This window comes from Ceratotherium simum, chromosome 5 (genome assembly GCF_057802395.1).
Source record: "Ceratotherium simum simum isolate JZ-2026a chromosome 5, ASM5780239v1, whole genome shotgun sequence".
In the NCBI taxonomy this organism is placed as follows: Eukaryota; Metazoa; Chordata; class Mammalia; order Perissodactyla; family Rhinocerotidae; genus Ceratotherium; species Ceratotherium simum.
Genome location: NC_141904.1, coordinates 16121557 through 16143864, shown reverse-complemented (window position 1 = coordinate 16143864; position 22308 = coordinate 16121557). Strand labels below are relative to the sequence as shown.

General features: G+C 41.6%; 2 protein-coding genes across 4 annotated transcripts in view; both read left to right on the top strand.

Moving 5' to 3' along the window:
- SLC35G2 (solute carrier family 35 member G2) overlaps nt 1-14554 on the top strand; it is a 35106-nt gene extending 20552 nt beyond the window's left edge. For both annotated transcript variants that reach the window (XM_004419338.2, XM_014789358.2), the window contains exon 2: nt 13112-14554. In XM_004419338.2, coding sequence (XP_004419395.1) covers nt 13130-14368 — 1239 coding nt within the window. In that variant the 5' untranslated portion in view covers nt 13112-13129 and the 3' untranslated portion in view covers nt 14369-14554. The remainder of the gene's footprint in view (nt 1-13111) is intronic.
- Nucleotides 14555-20336: 5782 nt separating this feature from the next.
- NCK1 (NCK adaptor protein 1) overlaps nt 20337-22308 on the top strand; it is a 69739-nt gene continuing 67767 nt past the window's right edge. The window contains exon 1 of one of the 2 annotated variants that reach the window (XM_087430524.1): nt 20337-20439. The gene's annotated coding sequence lies outside the window, so the exon portion shown is untranslated. Of the gene's footprint in view, nt 20475-22308 lie in introns of both variants that reach the window. The other variant, XM_087430525.1, reaches the window with a different exon arrangement.

The following is a 22308-nucleotide window of genomic DNA, read 5'->3' as shown; positions in this document are numbered from 1 at the left end:
AGTTCTTAGTATACGCCTGGCACAGAGAAGGGGCTAAATAAACACAGCTATCATTATAATTAGAGAATCTAGAGCCATATTCAGGACCAGACAATCCAAAAGGGCACATCCCAGGTGCTTGGAAGCGTCGGTGCTTGATATTTCCTGTCATTTCATTTTTCCTTTAACTCTAATTGAATGGTTGCCTCAAATCCTTTCAAAGGCAAACGGTGGATTGGTCCTAAACAAACACACAAAATGTGAAGGAAGACACACTTGATTTCACTTTTAGTCTCAGCTAGTTTCTCTCCATAGATGACATCTGAACGGAGAACAAGAGGCAAACATGAATACTCTTGATTTACCTCCTGTTTGTTCTTGCACAACCTTCCGTTGGCTGTCAAAAGCCATGTCTTCATTTATATTCAGTGGGAAAACTGCAAAATTGTCATCTGTTCATTTTCACATATGTCCTGGCGTTTCCTGTGATGGTTGTGGATCTATTCCTGCAGAAAAGATTGCTGACATTGGTCATCCCACTTGCCTTTTAGCTCTCAGAAAGCTGAAGTTAATGATTGACCTGTTGTGGTCAAAGCCCGTTGTTGGATCCATATCAACTAGCCATTAAAAATGATGTTGTAGGATATTTAATGACATGGAAAAATGTTTACAATGTATTGATCAGTAAAATGGGGAAGTTATAAGATAAGATATAGTGCTTGATGCCATTTTTAGAAAAAAAAATGTTCACAAATAGAAAAAGGCCTAGAAGTGTCAGTAGTTATCTCTGCGTGGTAGGATTGTGAGTGGTTTTTACTTTCTTTACTTTCCCACATGTCTGAATTTTCTACAATAAACATAGATTGCTTTTGTAATAGGAATAAACAGAAAGTTGTTTTCTATTTAGAAATCTGATGGTGGTAGGTAGCTCCCGAGTCAGAGGCTTGTCCTGAGCAAGCCAAAGGGAGCCTGATGAGGAACTCCTTGGACTCGGTGGTGGTGGGATTCACTTGACTGGGCCAAACTGAGGAATAGGGAAGCAGGGAAAGCAGGGAAATAGCAACTGAAGTTCAGCCTGGTGATGCCGACAGACATGTGTCTCCAGCACCCTTCCTAGTTGACTGAGAATGGTTTAATTAAGAAAGCAGATACACATTACTTAAGGAACAGCTCCAGTTATGACTGAGGAATTTAATGTTAAGGGAAACATGGGAGACCTAGCAGTAGAAATAGAGCCAGAGATAGAACTAAATACACAAATTCTCTTAATAGCCAAACTGCACACCCTAATGTTTTATTATTCTTGAGATAGTATTAAGGACTTTAAAGTGTTTTAATGGATAAGGCTCCCTATTTGAGTTACTATCCATTTAAACCCATTTATTTATATTACTTATATTTTGTTTTTAGCAAAATTTGCTTCATTAAAAAAGATAATCCATTTACTCATTCAACAAACCCTTATTAAACACCCATTTCATGCCAAGCACTGTGCTAGGTGCTGCAAATATAATAATTAGTCATACCTAATTTTAATACCTGTGGGGTTAAAACCCTCACAGGTCTAGTGGAAGAGAAAGACAAAAACACAGTTATAATTCAGCGCAATAAATTCTATGATTACTATTGTATAATGAAAGCACTAGGTGGGCATCTAACTCAGATTGGCATGGGAGTGGCCTAGGAAAGTTTTCCAGAGAGGTGGTATTTAATCTGGGCCTTGAAGAATGAACAGGAATTTACCAGGTGAAAAAGCAGGAAAAGAGTGTTCTATAAAGAAGGAATAGCATATATAAAGACCCAGAGACATGAAAGAGCATGACATATTTAAAGAATTTCCTGTAGTTTGGAATAGCCAGAACTTTTGTCCATGTGAAGGACAAGTAGAGGATGAGTCTGTGATGGCTAATTTTATGTATCAACTTGGCTGGTCAAAGATTACTCTGGATGTTTCTGTGAGGGTGTTTTTGGATGAGATTTACATTTAAATTGGTGGATTTGAGTAAAGCAGATTGCCCTCCATAATGTGGGTGGGCCTCATCTAATCAGTTGAAGGACTGACTAGAACAGAAGACTGACCTCTCCTGAGCAAGAGGGAATTCTGCCTTAGACAGCCTTTGGACTTGAACTGAAGCATTGACTCTTCTCTGGGTCTCCAGCCTGCTGCCCCTGCCCCCTGCAGATTTTGGACTTACTAGCCTCCATAATCACGTGAGCTAATTCCTTAAAATAAATCTTTCTATATATGTATATATACACATCCTATTGATTCTTTTTCTCTGGATAATCCTGACTAATCTGGCTAAAGGCAGAGGATAGGGAGAATTCTTCTGAACATTTCTGTAGTTTGGATTATCAAGGGAAACTATAGGTTTTCAGTTACCTAAGATTACCATTGATTCAACAGTGATACTAAGACAGCAGACATGGATATCTGGGCCTATAAGATCCTACAGAGATGTCAACAGTCTTAACATCATTCCCCATTCTTTTCCATGTCTCCTCCTTCTTGGTTTTCAAATCTACTTCATTCCATCCAACAAACGTTTATTGAGTGTCAGTGCGTGCCAGGCACTGTGTTAATGGCTGAAGATATAATGGTGAGAGTCTGCTATCGAGAAATGTACAGTCTGGTGGGAAAGACAGGATATAAACAAATGCAGGGACAGTGAGATACAAAGATGAGAGGCCAGTGAAGATTTTGCAAAGGAGGAAGTAACACTTGAGCAAACCACTGAAGCACAAATGTTAGCTCAACAGGTAGACAAGGGCAGAGAGAGGGAGGACCAGGTCATTCCAGGCAGATAGGATATAGTCATGCGTCGCTTAATGACAGGGATACGTTCTGAGAAGTGCATCGTTAGGTGATTTCGTCGTGCGAACATCGTAGAGTGTACTGAAGGGAAACAAAATCTGCCACCCTGAAATGTGTTTCTTCAACATGAGGATTATTTTAGGCTGATTATTTTTAAGAAACAAAAGACTTAGAAAGTTTTTCTTGTTACTTTCCCTTAACTGCCTAAAAGAATTCAGATAAAAATACCTGTCTCAGGGCCGGCCCCGTGGCTTAGCAGTTAAGTGCACGCGCTCCGCTACTGGCGGCCCAGGTTCGGATCCCGAGGCTCAGTGATGCACCGCTTCTCCGGCCATGCTGAGGACCGCGTCCCACGTACAGCAACTAGAAGGATGTGCAACTATGACATACAACTATCTACTGGGGCTTTGGGGGGAAAAAGGAGGAGGATTGGCAATAGATGTTAGCTCAGAGCCAGTCTTCCTCAGCAAAAAGAGGAGGATTGGCACGGATGTTAGCTCAGGGCTGATCTTCCTCACAAAAAAAAAAAAAACAAATACCTGTCTCACGCAGCGAGCTATCACCTTAGCATAACATGAACTAGGTGGTGGACAAGGAGGAACCTAGAAAAGCCTGTTTGTTGGACTCCCCTCTGTGTTCTTCTGTTTCTGTGTGGCCAAACACTTGTTTTCCAAACGTTTGCTCCTTTTCACCTACCTGTGAATTGCCTTCTTTCCCTTTGAAGTCCCTGACTCTCCCCACCCCCAGCATCTTCTTTTGTCTTTAGCTGAGGATGGTGTTTAAAGTGAGGGCTTCGTCCATTTTGGTGAGTTACCCTGTTTTCCTGGGTTTCTCCCATGTACACATGTTATTAAACTTTTGTTAGTTTTTCTCCTGTTAATCGGTCTCATGTCAGTTTAATTCTTAGACCAGCCAGAAGAACCTAGAAGGGTAGAGGAAAATTTCTTCCTCCCCTACAGTACTTACACAAACCTAGATGCTATAGCCTACTACACGCCCAGGCTGTATGGGACTAATCTTATGGGACCACCATATGTGCAGTCCTTTGTTGACCGAAAAGTCATTATGTGGCACATGACTGTAACGTGAAAAAAGAACTGAAATTTACTGAGTGCTTGCTAGGTGCCAGATACTAAGTGTTTTGTATGTATTAACTGATTTAATATTCTTATTCTACCCTATGAGATAATAATATTATTGCAGTTTTACAAAAGAGAAAATAGGTAAAGAGGTGAAGTAAGTTGCCCAAGGTCACATATTTAATAGGTTCTGTAGCTGGGATTAAAATCCAGGCAGTGTGGCTTCAGTATCCACTTTTTTATTTTAAATTTCCAGCCCTGTGCACTCTCTCTTCCTTAAGCCACACAGCAGCCCATAGATTCATTAAATCTTAAAGTCAGAAGGGCCCTTAGATGATCTAGTCAAGTGGTTCTCACACAATAAAATTATACATTAGGATTACTGGGGAAGTTTTAAAAAATACCAATACCTAGCACTGCCTCCCCCTCTCCCTTAAAACACAGTGGAGGAACCACTACTTCCCCCCCACCCTTTTTCTTTTTGTATTTTAAAAAATTGTGGTAAAGTATACGTAACACAAAACTTATCATTGTAACCATTTTTAAGTGTACAATTCAGTGGCATTAATTACATTCGATGTTATGCAGCCGTCACCACTATCTGTTTCCAAAACCTTTTCATTACACAAAACAGAAACTCTGTAACCATTAAGCATAACTACCTATTCCCTCTGGTAGAGGCCTTAGTAACCTCTAATCTATTTTCTATTTTTATATATTTGCCTATTCTAAATACCTCATATAAGTGGAATCATACAATATTTGTTCTTTTATGTCTGGCTTATTTCAGTTACCATAATGTCTTCAAAGTTCATCCATCTTGTAGTATATATTGGAACTTTATTTCTTTTTATGGCTGAATAATATTCGATTGTACTGACATACCACATTTTCTTTATCCATTCATCTGTTTGGGCACTTAGGTTGTCCTCCCTCCTCCCCAAACACACACTGGAGGAACCACTACTTTTTAAAACTTAACAATGTCATACACAAAGAGAACAAAATGACAAAAGGAGGCAGAGGGTAAGTACCAAATGGCACAGGGAAAAGGCCCAGAGTAGCGAAAATGCCTACAATTTAGTTTGGATGGTGGGAGGCCCGGTTTTAGGGTGGGATTCTCAGTGGGAGGGGTGGTCACATGACTGAGGCTGTTCTCCTCCTTTCCACGCAGATATTTTGTCATCACCCCTATTTCCGGTCAGAGAACTTATGATTTCAGGAAAATGAAAATAGTTTCTTGTATTCTGAAAGCAGAATGTGATTCTGACAGTAATAATGCTTTGTCCTTAAAGGCAATGAAATAAATATTTCCTGAGATTATTTGCATAAATAAGTGGTAACTGCTTCTGGGCTAGAACGTCAGACAGGGGTGTGTCTGTGGGTGACGAGAGGAAAGTTGAGAGGGTAAGGTGGGGAAAGAAGGAGGGGATTGGGAAGAGGAAAGAGTGAGAGAAGAGTAGGGAGGAGAGACTAATTTGGGGTACAAGTGACAAAGTTCTAGACAAAACTTTGGAATAAATTCTCTTCAACAATAGAACCTACTGATCTGCTCCACATGGCCTACCTGGTGCCTTTCACATAGAGTATGTTCAATAATATCTACTGAATTAGTTTCCTAAAGTGAGTACTTCCCTTTACCTCCTTTAAATTCTTTCAGTTCAAAGTGAGGTAGGCCATTAGCTTTCTCCAAAGTTTTAGTTTTCCACCCTTCCCCAATGTTCCCCTACTCCAAAACCTCCTAGGTTACACTTCCTCTCAAAGCTGAGTTAACCCATGTTTAGTGCTTAGCATATTGTAAAAATGTAAATATCAATACCTCTGGCTATTGATGGTATTGTTATCATTGACTTCTCCCATCTTTCCTTTTGTTTTCACTGGATTTTAGAGCTATTAATTTTGCCTTTCTTTATTCTATTTGTTTTCTCATTCTTGCTTTTATCCTAATTCTTATTGTTTCTGTTAGAGTGCTGAAAATGTTGCCATGACTCTGGCTAAATCAAGGTCTTTGTCTTTATAATCTCTTTCCGATAGCCCATTGCAAGGGTGCTTTAATCTAAGTGTTACAGAGGGTGAAATGATTATGTGCCTTATTTTTTGTTTTCCTAAGAGAGATGTAGATGCACTGTTGTTTGTCAAGCAATAATCTGATGCCATATCAGTGTTTTTATTGCAAGTTCTGCCATTAGCTATGGTATATCTGTCCTATGTAATACATCTGACTTGGAATGATCCTGTCCAGATTGCTCTGAAATTTCTTTTCATATTTTATAGAGATAACATTCAGTTGGTTTACCATAGGAGACTACTAGACTGCATGTCTCCTCTTTTATTTTTTTCCCTCTGTTGAATTTGCCTGTGGTGGGTTACTATATAATCTGAGTATTTGACTGAAGTCTTGTACAATTAACTTCTCCTGCAGCCTCTCTTTTACATCTTCATAAAACCGTTCAATTTCATGATTTGATTATAAACTTGGTTCATTTTGATCATTTGCCACTTACATGCAACATGAATATTATCATACCTTCTAAGAAGAGCAAACATTTAATTCCTCATGATAAATTCCTTGCTTCCTCAGTGTGCCTCATACAAGAAAGGGCATGTCCTTTACCTTGTACTCTGTTATTTCTCACTTATTATCATTCTTCTTCTTTCTCAAACTCTACTTTATTGGTTTATTTAAGAACTAATTTTCTAGTTCCAGAGCTTAGAAGCAGGTTCTTCTTCCTCTAAAGCAGTGAGCCTTTACACAAAGATACAGACTCAAAAAATATTAATAAAGTACAAGCAAACTGAAATGTTGCCTCTAGTTCTCCTGATCCTCATGAGTTGCAGTGGGGAAGAGAGTGAAGAATCCCTATTCAAAGAGGGGTGTTAAGGATTATGCCAGGCAGGGTTCAGCATAAGGATGGGTAGTAGAATCATGCTGACAGCCTTTGGGGCCTCAGAGTTATGGGCCCCTTTTCATCAGTTTGGTGGGAGGAATGGCTTCTCTCAGCAGGTCTCAGGAGTTACATTTAACAGCACAGAGCCTGTGCATGTCCTGATGTCTCATGATATCCTGGAAAGATGGTTTTGGGTTCTCCCTTTCAGGTGGCCAGTTAGGTATACTCTTTGCATTTTCATTCAGGGATGAGACTGTCCAAGCACACTGCGGGTAATTAGATGTCTCAGGGCTAGGCTGCTCAGGTAGAAGCTAGTAACCTATCAGTTCTTTATAAATATTTAGTTAAAAGCCAGTCTCATTCACAAGGGTCAAATATCGCATCTGTGCCTACATTTAAACCACTATGTTATAATCAAGTTGCACTAGCCAGCTTTATATGTAAGACTTTTTACTATTTTAGGGATCAGTTTGGTAACTAAAGAAAGAAACTCTCCTTACCGAGTGGCATTTCTTAGGCACCTTGAGGGGATTATCCTAAGGATTCCTGCCAAGACAGTAGAGATGTCAGTGTTAATTTTCTCAACTTTAGGAGAGAAGTGATCTTTGGCCTTACGTTGTGGGTTGCAGCTTAGGAAACAGTGCCTCTTTTGGACAAAAATATTGGTTTCAGGCTTTCCACACTGAATTGTGCCCATTGTTCAAGCAGAGGTCAAACTATGCATCCTTTTAATCTGTTTGCATCTACCATTTCAGGTTGATACATTTGTAGCCAGGCAGGCTGGTCCTCTGTCCTATTGTTTCATATCCCCCTGTTCAGCCCTGTGGCTGCACACAGCTGAAATGGACAGCTCTGCCTTCGAGGGCACCTCTCCATGTAAATCCTGTCAGAGGAACTGGAGCCAGGAGATTAGTTCAGACCCCTCGTCTCTGTGAGGAAGGAGGAGAAGTTGAGTTGGCACATTGGTCAGAACAACTTTGCGCAGGTGGTAGAAAGTTGTGATCACTGAATTGCACAGTGGTCTTGCATGGGAGAGAAATCACAATACTAGAAGTGTGAAATTATTAGAAAGACAAAGTGATTTTGAAGCAAGTTGAGTCAAAAGATCCCAACAATTATCTAAAACTCTTTCTCTTAAAATAGACATAATTATTACTCTAGTTGGTGGCAGAGCCAGAACTCAAAACTAACATTTCTGACTCTTAAATTTTTTGTTTCTAGAAAAACAGATTGTTTTTCCTTCTCCTCTTTACTTGTCTAATTGTTACATATGCCTAAAGTCCCAATTCGGGCGTCCTTTCCACCTGGAAACCTGCTAAGATCCCCCATATTTGGGTTAGATACCTTTTATATGTACTCCAACAGCTCCCCGTACTTCATGTAGTTGCTTGCATTATTAACTCAATAAAATATTAAATTTGAACTTACTTGTTGTCTCTTTCGCTAGTCTGTAAACTCTATGAGTGCAGGGACCATGCCTGTTTTATTTATCATCATATTTATAGAGCCTAGCATGGTGCTGGCCATGTGGTGCCTCAATTAATATTGAAATGCTCACATGTTGAAAGACTTACATGTGCAAAAATGTAAGAACTAGTCAGAATTCCAGGTTTTCTTCAAGAACTGTATTCATTAAGCCTGAAAGTAAATGAAAATTAGAGAGACTGAAGAAGTTTTGTTTTTGTTTTTTTTTTTTTTGGTGAGGAAGATTAGCCCTGAGCTAACATCTGTTGCCAATCCTTCTCTCTTTGCTGAGGAAGATTGGCCCTGGGCTAACATCCGTGCCCATCTTCCTCTATGGGAGATACTAGGTTAGTGGCTCTCTTTGGAAAATACAGTCTGTCACAGGGATCATATTATCTGTTATGGGCCTTTGGTCTAAGAGGAATGTTGTGCTTTTTCCTGATGGGGGATGGGAGAGAGGGAACTTCTCCCTTAGAGCTGATTGAGGGTGAAGGTTACTAGATCATTATTTGCAACGACTGGGTGCGCCTTCTCATTCCCCAGTTGGAAGTCTGCTTAGACAGCGCATTTTAATTTGCCCTTTGCTTGCTTGAGCAAAGAGAAATAAAATTGGAGAGAAGGGGGCCACAGTGAGTGGCCTGTACACTCATTGGAGTGGTAAGGATATGTGAGTTTCCTGGGGTGAAGTGAATACTGTTCGTACCTGCCCAAGAGAGCTGCTCTCCAGGTAAGAGGGCCAAGCAGCAAAAAACCATGAGCCGTGAGCCCTAGAGCAGGAGGCTCTCCCACATCAGGGATTTGTGCCCTGGGGAGACCCTACAGCATTTACCCAAGAAAGCCTGCATTTGGATGCCTGCAACAGTATCAATGGCCTATCAGAGTTAACAGAGAAACAAAGACAACAATCAAAGAGAGAATTCTAACATGTATCAGACTCAGGTTTTAACCTGAGACACAGAACCAGTAGGAGATTTATTACAAGAAATTGGCTAATGCAGTTGTGGGGGCTGGATAAGCAAGTCTGAAGTCTGTAGGGCAGGCAAGCAGGAAGAAATCAAGAACATGTTGGGACCCCATGAGCAGAGGTTGAAGCTTGTTGTCCACAGGCAGTAAGGAAAGGAAGATCAGGCTGGAACCCCAAGGGCATGAACTGTTTGGAATCTCTGAGCTCAAGGAAAGCCTAAAGCCCTCTTTTAAAGGGCTTACCTGATTAGGTCAGGCCCACCCCAGATAGTATTTCTTTTGATTTAACTTAAAGTCAATTTATTAGGGACTTTTATTTTTTTATTTTTTTTCATTTTTCATGAGGAAGACTAGCCCTGAGCTAACATCTGTTGTCAATCCTCCTCTTTTTGCTGAGGAAGATTGGCCCTGGGCTAACATCCATGCCCATCTTCCTCTACTTTATATGGGACACCACCACATGGCTTGACAAGCGGTGCATTGGTGCCCGCCTGGGATCTGAACCTGCGAACCCTGGGCCGCCGGATTGCAGGCACTTAACCGCTGTGCCACTGGGCCAGCCCCTATTAGGGACTTTTATCACATCTGCAAAATACCTTCACAGCAGCACCTAGATTAGTGTTTGGTTAGATAACTGGGGAATGTAGTTCAGCCTAGCCAACTTTATACATCAAAAAGCCATCACATGGGCCTGCCCCGTGGTGTAGCAGTTAGGTGCGTGTGCTCCGCTGCTGGTGGCCTGGGTTCAGATCCCTGGTGCACACCAATGCACTGCTTGTCAGGCCACGCTGTGGCGGCATCCCACATAAAGTGGAGGAGGACGGGCACGGATGTTAGCTCAGGGCCAGTCTTCCTCAGCAAAAAGAGGGAGGATTGGCAGGGATGTTAGCTCTGGACTGATCTTGCTCACAAGAGAAAAAAAGAAAAAGCCATCACATAATATCAGCCAATATATGAAACGTGTCCCTTTCCTTTTCCTTCCTCCCTGTGCCAGTACACCAGTGGAGCTAGAGCCTAGAAGAGGAGGATGGAGGAGGTGTCCTAGAGGCAGACCATATTGCTGTCCTATAGATTCCAAAGGGAGGAAATGGGAGAAGGAGTAAAATAGCAGACCACATCCTCTCCCTATTCATGCTCCTGGAGCTACAAATCTGGCCTGCAGTGGGGGAGGGGAAACCTTTGGATTAGACAAAGGTTTAACAGTGAACAGCAAGTGGGAAATTATGGGATCTAACTGAGATGTCATTAAGATGCTTGCTGAGCAGCAATGTAAGGAGATTTAACATAGCAAATTTGAGCACAACAACTGGAGACAAAACTCCACTGAGTTGAGACAACGAAATAACAAAATTATTAGATTATAAATATTAGAAGAACTACTCCAGATGTTAAACAAAGAAGGAAAAAATAAGTGGCTTGAGTGGTCAGGGAATGCTTGTTTCTAAAAGGCAGAATTGGACTGGGCCTTCTTAAAAGATGAGCAGTGTGTAGCAAGTTGGAGCAGAGGGGAAACTAATGAGCATAAAGGCTTAGAGAAATGATTGGTTCATGTGGGGAATGAGGACAGGGAGGACACTGGACGGATCAGAGCAAAGTATGTGAGTTAAGGAGCCAAGTGTTGATAGAGGCTGGACTAAGCAGAGTCTTGAGGGCCAGGCAGAGGAGTTGCGATTCAGTGAGGCAGTCAGTAGGAAATCACTGTAGGTTCTTGAATGGGGAAAGCTTGAGGGAAGTTTTTTGTTTTGTTTTGTTCTGAATCTTTTAAAGACAGATTAATATGACAATGGTATAATATAGATGGATTTTAGTGGAGAAGAACTGGGATTCAAGGGGGCTAGTTAGGATGCTGTTGCAATATTCTAGATAGGAATTCATGATCACCTGATCCAGAATCCAAAGGGAAAATAGAATTGGAAGAGAAAGGAAAATCTGAGAAATATTTCAAAGACAAAAACAATGAGATTGACGACCACATCGAAGTGTGACAGCAGAAAGGATAATTCAGAGCATTCCTTGATTTCTAGCTTGGGGAACTGGAAAAATGGTGGTATCACAATCATAAATGAGGAAGTTAGGGAAGGAAAATCTATTTGGGAGACCAAGATGATTAATTCAGTTTGGGATTAATGAAGCTGAAGTCATGATTTGAAGTGGAAATGTCCTGATAAAAGTTGGAAAAAAAGAACATCAGATTAGCCTGATAGCAACATGCAGGAAGGACTGCAAGTGGGAGGTCCAGGCTAGGAAACTAAAGGGCTTGAGGCACAGGTGGTGTTTTTTCAAATGACTTCTTCCAGCTGAAGGTGGTGTTGTTTAGAAGAGAAAGGAGTAAACAGGAATGGAACAGTTGGCTACCCAGATGGTGTCCAAGAACAAAATAGGATTTGATTCCTGGACCATGGTTTAAGATCCTGGAACTGATGAGTTTTTGGCAGGGAACAGGGAGTATGTCATGAAGACAAAAAAATAAAAAGGTTTCTTCCTTTTTTTTTTTTCTTTTAGGGGGGAGAAAAGGAATCCTTAGGAAAGAAATAGAAAATTTTTCATTGAAAGAGAGAGAGAGAAAGAAGGAAGGAAAGAGAACTGAGTGAATAAATACAGGTCTCAAAGAAAGAGTAACATTGTAGAAGATACCCAGTGTTTCAAAAGAGTTAATTGTAGGTGAAAGGAACCTGAATTTATTAACATTTATTGAGAGTTTACTATATGCCAACACTGTGGCAAATTCTTTATATGCATTATCTCATTTAATCCTTACAACAAGCTTAACTTTTTCCCACTCAACAATATGTCAGGGACATCTTTCCATGTCAATAAAGATCTGCGTTGTGGTTTTTAATAGATGCATAGCATAGTATTTGAAGGGTCATTGTAGTAAGCTACCATGAACTCTCCTATTGATATTTTTTTCCACACTCCTATTCATACATTTTTTTCCACACTTTTTTGTATGCTCTCTTTTTCTTAAATAAGAGATGAACATTTTGTTTTAGTTTGTAATTTAATTTTTGAACATTATCGTGATTCAAAAATAAAAATCTAAATAAGTATATGATAAAAAAGTTTTCTTCCACTCTTGTTCCCTGTCCCACTCCAACAATTATTAGTTTCTTTTGTATCTTTCCATAATTTCTTTATGTTATATAAGCAAATATAAATATGTATTCTTATTTTTTCCTTTTTTTTTACACATAAGGTAAAAAGCATCTTGTGATCATCTCTTTAGGGTAAAATTTTAGAAGTAGTATTGCTGAATTAGAGAGTAGTTTCAGTTAAAATCTTAATACATATTGCCCAATTGCTCATCAGTAAGGTTGTACACACCAACAATGCACGAATGTCACTAAATCCATTTTATTTATTTTCTAATTTTAGTGTATCTATATATCTGAAAATGTATGGGGAACCCAGAATAAATGTTAAAAAAATTACTATAATTTGTAATATAAGGCTAATTCTGGTATTACACAGAAGTGATTATGCAAAAGACTTTGGACTTATGCATATATAATTTATAATACAGACAAATGGACACAATGAGAAGGAAAGATTTGATGTAAGTTGTTATTTATTTTTCTGTATTTTTCTTATTGGATGGGTGGAGAGACAGGTAGGGATGAAAAGATGGAAAAATATCAGTTGTTTGTAATGTAAAGATACGAAATAGAGCTGAATTAGACAAAGAATAAGCAAAATGAGAAATAGGGGCAGACTTACGATGAGAGTGAAAAAAGGGTAGATGATTTTATTGGGCCTCATACACCTGATATTGCCAAATCATCTCTTCCTATTACTTTTTTTTTTTTAACTTCTGTTCTAACCTCTACTATATATTATTGAATTGGTGCATATAATAGAAATTAAAACTAAATTTCGAATGAATGAATATGTACATTTGTCTTTTTTTTTTCCTTCTTAAATAGAATTGATTATCTGAAGAAATGGATACTTCTCCCACCAAAAAATATCCAGTGAAAAAACGGGTGAAAATACATCCCAACACGGTGATGGTGAAATATACTTCTCATTATCCCCAGCCTGGGGATGATGGATATGAGGAAATCAATGAAGACTATGGAAATTTTATGGAAGAAAATCCAAAGAAAGGCCTACTGAGTGAAATGAAAAAAAAAGGAAGAACTTCCTTTGGAACCATGGATACCCGACCTCCATCAACTGAAGACCCAATGAGCAATGAGATTGGACAATTCCAGAGTTTTGCAGAAAAAAATATTTTTCAATCCAGAAAAATGTGGATAGTGCTGTTTGGATCTGCTTTGGCTCATGGATGTGTAGCTCTTATCACTAGGCTTGTTTCTGATCGTTCTAAAGTTCCATCTCTAGAACTGATTTTTATCCGTTCTGTCTTGCAGCTCTTATCTGTGTTAGTTGTGTGTTACTACCAGGAGGCGCCTTTTGGACCTAGTGGATACAGATTACGTCTCTTCTTTTATGGTGTGTGCAATGTCATCTCTATCACCTGTGCTTATACATCGTTTTCAATTGTTCCTCCCAGCAATGGGACCACTATGTGGAGAGCCACAACCACAGTCTTTAGTGCCATTTTGGCTTTTTTACTTGTAGATGAGAAAATGGCTTATGTTGACATGGCTACAGTTGTTTGCAGCATCTTAGGTGTTTGTCTTGTCATGATCCCTAACATTGTTGATGAAGACAATTCTTTGTTAAATGCCTGGAAAGAAGCCTTTGGGTACACTATGACCGTGATGGCTGGACTGACCACTGCTCTTTCCATGATAGTATACAGATCCATTAAGGAGAAGATCAGCATGTGGACTGCATTGTTTACCTTTGGTTGGACTGGGACAGTCTGGGGAGTATCTACTATGTTCGTTCTTCAAGAACCCATCATCCCATTAGATGGAGAAACCTGGAGTTATCTCATTGCTATATGTGTCTGTTCTACTGCAGCATTCTTAGGAGTTTATTATGCTTTGGACAAATTCCATCCAGCTTTGGTCAGCACAGTACAACATCTGGAGATTGTGGTAGCTATGGTCTTGCAGCTTCTGGTGTTACACATATTTCCTAGTGTCTATGATGTCTTTGGAGGGGTAATCATTATGATTAGTGTTTTTGTCCTTGCTGGCTATAAACTTTACTGGAGGAATTTAAGAAGGCAGGATTATCAGGAAATACTAGACTCTCCCATTAAATGACTACCTGATTATTATCTTGTTAAGGTCCAGTTATTAATAGGTACACTGCCATTTTAATGTTTACCTATAAGTGTCTTTTGTGTTGTATAATTGACAGAGTGCTATATACTATATAATTAATATATGCAGATGTAGAAAAATTTATTCTAGTCTAATATATTCAAAACCAAATATTAAATATGTGAAATATCATGAACCTGGTGTTTTTACTGTTATTAACAAAAGGTGATTATGGTAGAAGGAGAATGTTAACTTTCATCACTAACGAACATAAGACTTGCTCATGTCCAGTGTTCTACAAATGTTCAACAAAAACCCCTCAATAGTAAAAAGTCTTCATTTGTGAAAAGTACACTATAAGTTGAAATGCTAAATACCAACCCGTGTTTTGTCATCTACTTGTGTTAGAAAACTAGAGGTGATTAGGGTGGGTAAGGGAGCTTGAGTTAAGGCAAGAAAGAGGGAACAAAAGAAAGGAGCTGGTTTTTCAACGACAATGGTGATTGTTCTACCTTAGAATAGGAAACTGGTCTTCACCTTTCTATGGCCTCATTAGGCAATGCATAGGAGGTGGAGGTAGGAAGAAGACTAGATTCTTGCCAGCTCTATTTAGTCTATGCCATTTTGTGCCTGATGGTGGGAGACCTAATGTTGGGGGCAGGGTCTTCTTATCCTCAGTTATACAGATCTCTTCCAAAACTGCTCTTGTTTATGATTTTGTAGCAAGTACAAGTGTGAGCTGCAGTAAAGGTACTTCTTACCCCTGAAAAAGACACTAGCAGTAATCACAGTATAGCAGAAAATTGATATAACATGGTGTCCTGAGATTCTTTTCAAAAGGGCCTAAAAGTCTGCAAAAGCATATAAGGTGGCGTTAATTGGGGTCTAATTTGGGCAATTTTACTAATGTAGCACAAGCAAATGTTGATATGGTACTGGGTATTAAACAATTGTTATTGAGCTATCTTAGCTCCAAATTCACCCTTCTTTACTTTCCTCCATGATGCCATGGCTCATACCCTGCAAACTACATTTTTCCTATGCCAGCTGGTGTCTCACTATGTTCCACCAATAAAGGGCATTAGAGGGAGACTGGAAGACAGGAGAAGGGGAGAAAGGATTTCCTCCCTTCTGTTTGCTTGCAGTTTCTGTCATTGTTACCCCATCAATACGCAATAGCCCTTTGCTCCAGCAGCAGCAGCTGATCTCAGCCTTGAGCTTCTTTTGGCACTCCTCCACCTCCCAAACCAGCGTCATCATTCCCCTGTCAGTAGCAGTAGGACCAGCTGGACAGCAGCCTCTTAGGGATCTGGGCTACAGCTCAGCTGGGTCATTCCTCTGAGCTTCTGACACCTGATAGTCCAACTTTGATTCCTCTTTTTCACTAAGCCTTAGGGCGGCAGCTGCTCTCTACAGTTATTACCTCTGGGCTACTTCAGTGTTCCCTTTCTGCTTTTTCAGTCCATCAATACCCAATACTAAATTCTTTCTGTTGTAATATCTTGTGATTTCTGTTTTCTTGACTAATATGTCTCCAAACCTTCCCCAAAGGAACCCACAGTCATTAGTAGGGTGCCTGTGCTTTTGTGAAAATATTAACATTCAGATTTTCTAGGAATTATTAGACACTGGCTTTCAATAGAAATTATCCAGATTGAAGCACAGAAAGAAAAAGGTTTGAAAAAAAATGAACACAGCCTGGAATGACCTGTACTAAGGACTAAGAAGTCTAGCATAAGTGTAGTCTTAGAAAAGGAGAGAGAGAGAGAATGGGGCAGAAAAGAGTATTTGAAGAAATATTGGCCAAAAGTTTTCTAAATTGATAAAAGGAAACAACAACAACCAGCAATTGACAGATCTAGGGAAATAAGTGAAACCAAGCAGGATATATGCACAGAAAACTACACCTAGAAACATAGTGTAACTGCTGATAAAGAAACAAAATCTTAAAAGCAGCCAGAGAGGGCCGGCCCCGTGGCTTAGCGGTTGGGTGCGTGCGCTCTGCTGCTGGCGGCCCGGGTTCGGATCCTGGGCGCGCACCGACGCACCGCTGCTGAGGCCGCGTCCCACGTGCAGCGGCTAGAGGGATGTGCAGCTGTGACATACAACAATCTACTGGGGCTTTGGGGGGAAAATAAATAAAGAAAATCTTTAAAAAAAAAAAAAAAAAGCAGCCAGAGAAAAAGATATATGAATACAGGAAAACAATGATATGAATTGTAGCTGGCTTCTCATCAGAAACAACAGAGGCCCGAAAACAACAGAATGACATTTTAAAGTGCTGCAAGAAAACCCTTTGATGGTTTCTCATTGCCTGTAGGATAAAGTCTAAGGTCCTTAACTTCCACAACCCGCTATTGCTCACATTTCTCATCATCTTCTGCTCCAGCGGTGTTCTACTGTTGTGTAATACCTTTTTTTTTAAAGATTTTATTTATTTATTTATTTCCCCCCAAAGCCCCAGTAGATAGTTGTATGTCATAGCTGCACATCCTTCTAGTTGCTGTACGTGGGACGCGGCCTCAGCGTGGCCGGAGAAGCAGTGTGTCCGTGCGCGCCCGGGATCCGAACCTGTGCCGCCAGCAGCGGAGCGCGCACACTTAACTGCTAAGCCACGGGGCCGGCCCTGTAATACCTTTTTTATCAGGCCCCTCTATGTGGAAAACCCTTTTCTTCTTTGCCCACCTAATTGCTAGACTAGCCTGATCACACGACTCCCTTCCCCTTGTGGCTTAATTTCCCCTGTACATATCTATTGCTGTATTTACTACATTAATAATAAGTATCTGTTCAAATCTCATTCTCTTTTTTTTTTTTCTTTTGTGAGGAGATGAGCCCTGTGCTAACATCTGCCAATCCTCCTCTTTTTTTTGCTGAGGAAGACTGGCTCTGGGCTAACATCCGCGCCCATCTTCCTCCACTTTATATGGGACACCGTCACAGCATGGTTTGCCAAGCTGTGCATGGGTGCGTGCCCGGGATCCGAACCGACGAATCCCGGGCCGCTGCAGCAGAGTGCGCTCACTTAACCGCTTGAGCCACCTGGCCGGCCCCCAAATCTCATTCTCTGACACTGAATTGAGCTTCTTTAAATTTGAGATGGATCTTTATATCTCCAGTATCTATCGTAATGCCTACCATAAAGTAGACTCTTAATAAATTTTTGTTGAATTAATGCCCAGAAAATTATAACAATATTCAATGCAGAAATTAAATTTAGTTACCAGGGTCCACTAATTTCTATACATCATGATCAAGCCTGTGATTAGTTACTTCTTGCTGTTTAGTAGGTAGGGCTTTTTTTTTTTGTCCTAAACAGTCCTGCTTGACAGTGATGCTAAACTAGATCATTCTAATCATTTCTATCATAACTAACTATCACAACTATCATAACTTAATGACAGTTAGAAATGATACCATAAGCTATCAAGTTTCCTGGGAAAGGCCTTGAGACATGGAGGCTCATTTTTCCCTTTCTTGTCTTCCCAAATCCTTTCCTTTGGGATTAATAAAGTAAGCCGCCTGCATGTTTTTATCCTAGACAGATTAGCTTCTCATATCCAAAGCCACATTTCCAGTCCATAGGTCATAAGTTTTGACCTAAATTTTGTTCTTGCCTGATTCTGGCTAGACCCTGGTCTACTCAGCACTAATTAAGAGAAGTGATTCCTGTTTTTGGTTTGAGTTCCTCAAAAAGAGAGGAAGCAGCAGCCTCGTGTGTGTTTACGTTTGAAAGTTGGGGAGACAGTGTGTGCAGGAAAGTGTCTGGAAAAACTTCCACCCCATAAGATAAGAACATGGACTCCATTCCTTCTAAGTACCCTATACTGCGATTTCACACGACTTTCTGCCTCTCTGCCCTTCCACCCAATGCTTTCCTCTTTCGTTGCTGTTTCCTTTTTTTCCTTCTTTTACTCCTTCTCTTTTTCATCTATTTTTTGAGTTTTTCTTTTTTTTTAAGAGTTCCTGGTAAGAATGGGTGATGAGAAAACTTAAAGAAGGAAAACTAAAAGGAAAAAGCATGTTTACAGGGAACTAAAACCCTTGTATGAAAAAGCTCTCTCCCTTACTTCTGTTGCTTGAATAGGTGGCACACAAGGGTCAAGAGATCTGGATAAAAATCTTGTGAAGGGTCTGTTTAGATCATTGGCCCCTTCAAAATACATATTCCCTTACAAAATAAAAGCTAAACTTATGACTTCAGCATATTTTTTCTGGGTTTATTTTCCGCACTTAAGATGGTGGTATAAGCTACCTGATAGCAAGGACTACTTTACCTGTTCTATTTGTATTCACTCCCCCTGCCCCCATCAAGTTAAATATGTAACTAGAATTAAATTGAGCCAGGTTTTGCTAACAGTTTGCTGTGTGATTTTGGAGAAATAGTTTTAACCTCTGTACAATGGTTTCTCCAGCTTCAAGAATGAATATAATAATATCTCAATCCATAAACTTTATGTGTCAACAAATAAAACTATTTTTATTAGTCAGCTCGGGCTGCCATAACAAAATACCACAGACTGGGTGGCTTAAACAACAGAAATTTAATTTCTCACGGTTCTGGAGGCTGGAAGTCCCACATCAGGGTGCCAGCATGGTCAGTTTCTGGTGAGAGCTCTCTTCCTGGCTTGCACATGGCCACCTGCCCACTGTGTCCTCTCATGACCGACATCTTCAAGTACAGTCACATTGGGGTTTAGGGCTTGAACATGAATTTTGGGAGAGGACACAATTCAGTCCATAGCAGCCATGATAACATATGCAAAGGTATTTAGACCCTTAGAATAAAGTAAAAATTCACTTATTCACTTTGGATGCTAATAATGGGATGTAGCCATGCAGTAGCTGTTGCCCAGAGTTTCACGGTCTACTTGCCCCAGCCAACTTCAGGCCAGGAAGGGGCCAGAGGTGATTTGTGCTTGATCTCATGATCCCATATGTGGCAAGCAAACCACATAGTCTATCAGCACTCAAATGAATAATTTTAAAATGAAATGCAGAAAAGTGTGAACTCTTGGAACTTACAGTCAGGGCCAGGATTAAAGCAAGGACAGGAAAATGTATTAATGCCTTAAACAATATTTACTGACGATCTATCCTGTGCCAGGACTGGGGAAAAACTGAATACTGACACGCTTCCTGACTTAACGGAGTTTACAATCCAGGTAGGGATGCGGACAAACTATTTCAGCAGCCTGGATGGGGAAAATGCCTGTGTTCCAGGAAAGGTTCCCTAAGGAGGCCACGCCTCAGCTGAGCCACAGAGGAAGGAATGAGGCAGGTTATGGGGGCTGCAGCACCGGCGTGGAGAACCCACTTCCTGCCGAGCAGCAGGCGGCTGGGGCTAGGCCACTAGGAGTGGGCAGAGCTGGCACCGAGGGTCACTGTCCTCACAAGATGACTGGAAGCTACCCACGCACCAGGACACTTCAAACCCTCTCAGACTGTTTATTTCGGTTTGTGGCTCAAATTAAGCATACGTCTTAAACATTTTTCTCTCAGGTCCTCATTTCCAGGCCTTTTGGTTTCTTTTTCGCTCCCTGCCCCTAAGAACCTTCATCTGACAAGACCCTCTTCAGGCGCAGAAACCAGGAGGAAGATCCCGGAGCGGTTGGGGCTGAAGCAGGGAAGCAGTAATTTTTGCTGTGGAGTCTCCCGCGAAGCCGAGGAGGAGGAGGACCAAAATACTCAGCGCGGTGGAAAAGAAACACGAGTCAGTCAGACCACCCGCCTCTCACCCTCTCTTTCTCCGCCGCGCAGCCTCAGCTCGCTCCAGGCCCAGCCCAGCTCTTGATTGACAGGCGGGCCAGCCCAATCCCAGCGCGGTGCAGGCAGCTCTCGCTTCAGGGGTAGGCGGGAAGACGGCGATAGAGACTATCAGATTGGGCCAGGAGGGGGTTTCCTGCCCGCGAGGCTCCGCCCGCGGCCTGGCGGCCAGTCGGAGCTGCAGCCCCGCCCGCCCGCCGCGGGCGCCCCGCCCCTCTCCCGAGAGCTACGCGGCGGCGGCGGAGGGGAGGCCTCGTGCCGTAACGGCCATCGCGGTGGCCGCGGCGTCGTCCCGGTGCCATCAGGTGAGCTGGCGCCGCCCGGGCTCGGCAGAGGGAAGGTGAGCCGGTCCTGCCGCCGGGCAGACACGCAGTGTCTCCTTCCTCCGTGCGTCCATACAGCCTGTTAACTCGCTGCGTTGCTTCCTCTTCGCCGGCGAAGTTAGCCCTGGGGGCGCCGTCTGCCGGCCCAGAGCTGAGCCGGAGGGGGCGGGGAGGCCGCTCGGCCGGGCCGGGGCGTTTGTCCCGCGGCTCTGCGCGACCTCCGGCTACGGCCCCGGGCGGCGCGGCCCCGCGGCTTCCCTGGCCGCCCCCGGCGTGTCAGGTCCGGGTGAGCGCCGGGCCGGCCGCCCCTGTGAGGCTGGGAGGTGGAGTGTGCAGCGCGCGCGTTCCCTGTTTCTTTTCCTCCCGAAAAAGTCCTGTTGCCTGTTGTGGCGTAATCCGAGGTCGGGAAGGTGGGGACATGGGAGAGGAGGGAAGGGGCGCGCTCACCTCCAGCCGGAGAGCAGAGGAGGGAGCCGTGCCCTGGGTCGAGGGTGGACATCCTCGGGATGCGCCCTCTGCCCCTCCCCCCACCCCTCCCCACTCCCGGCCTTTCCCGGGTTCTCGGGAAAGCGGGGCTGTTTTAGTGGTGTGGACTGTAGATTTGTACGCGAGTTGCTTGTTATTGGAGCTTTTGCCTTGAATTTGTAACATGTCCGGTAAAAAAAAAAAAATCTCGGTAGGCTGGGTTTGTAACCTTATGTGTTTTCATAAAAGTTCAATTTGCCGTTAGAAGCTCGGGAAGCTGTTCAGGGGTGAGAACCGTAACATAGGCGCTCAAATCATGTTGAACTGATGAACTGGCCACCTAAAAAGAATTCTGCCCGTTAGATTTGGTAAGAAACCATTGGAGTTAGGCAAGAATGAAGTTGAGGAGAATTTTCTAACCACTTCTTTGGTGGTGAGCAAAGAAACTCAGTGTCCGGTCAAAACGGGTAAGTGTTGCAAGAGGTATTCATTTTTAAAAATCTTACTTTGGTAGATTTATGAAAAAACCGACCGTAGAGTTTATTAAGCACCTGGAAACCACTGTGCCTAAACCTCAGTCTGCAGCGAGGTCACAAAGTAAATGGAGAAATAATCCAAGAAGACGGTTTTGTTTGGTAGTTGTCAATAATGTTCATTTCTTAAATAGGCATCCCATTCCCAGTTTGGTAGTAACACAAGAAATATGCATTGGTTGGTTAACGGTAGTTTCATGCTATGTTGATCACAAACTCTGGGATTTTCTTATTTGGGCATATTGTGGTCTGTAGGAGTTATATAATAGTGTAAACACTGTAGTGTTCAAGACTTCTCAGCTGTGCTTGTTCACGTATTAAATTTTAAATTGTTTGCCTTATTTTTCTAAGCATTATCTTTTAGTCTAGATTTTACCAGTGCTTTCAGGTCGATGTAAATAAAACTTAACACATACATAGAATGTTTTGTTAGGCATCGAGTGATACTGTATGCCGCTGGATTTGTTTTTCTTTTGGACCTTTGAGAACTTTCCTGCCAAAGCTCAAGGTAGGTTTGATGTAATTATTGTTGTAAATCACTTGTCAGGAGGACTTGATTTAAATAAATAGAGATGCAGTCCATTTTTTCCTATCATAATTTATTAAAAACTTTTACAATTTGCTCACCTTTATAATATGGAAAAATACCAAATGTTTTCTACTTACACCAGAAGACTAAATGGTTATTTATTTAGTCTGTAAGTAAAATTGGAGGGAACTCTTGAAATCACTAAGCAATTTAACAAATTCTTCATAAGTACTTAGCTGTGCTGTTTTAGGAAGACAGCTGACAGGGCTAAAAATGGCATTTAAAGATTATTTAATTAAGGCAACGGTTCTGTCTGGATGATCT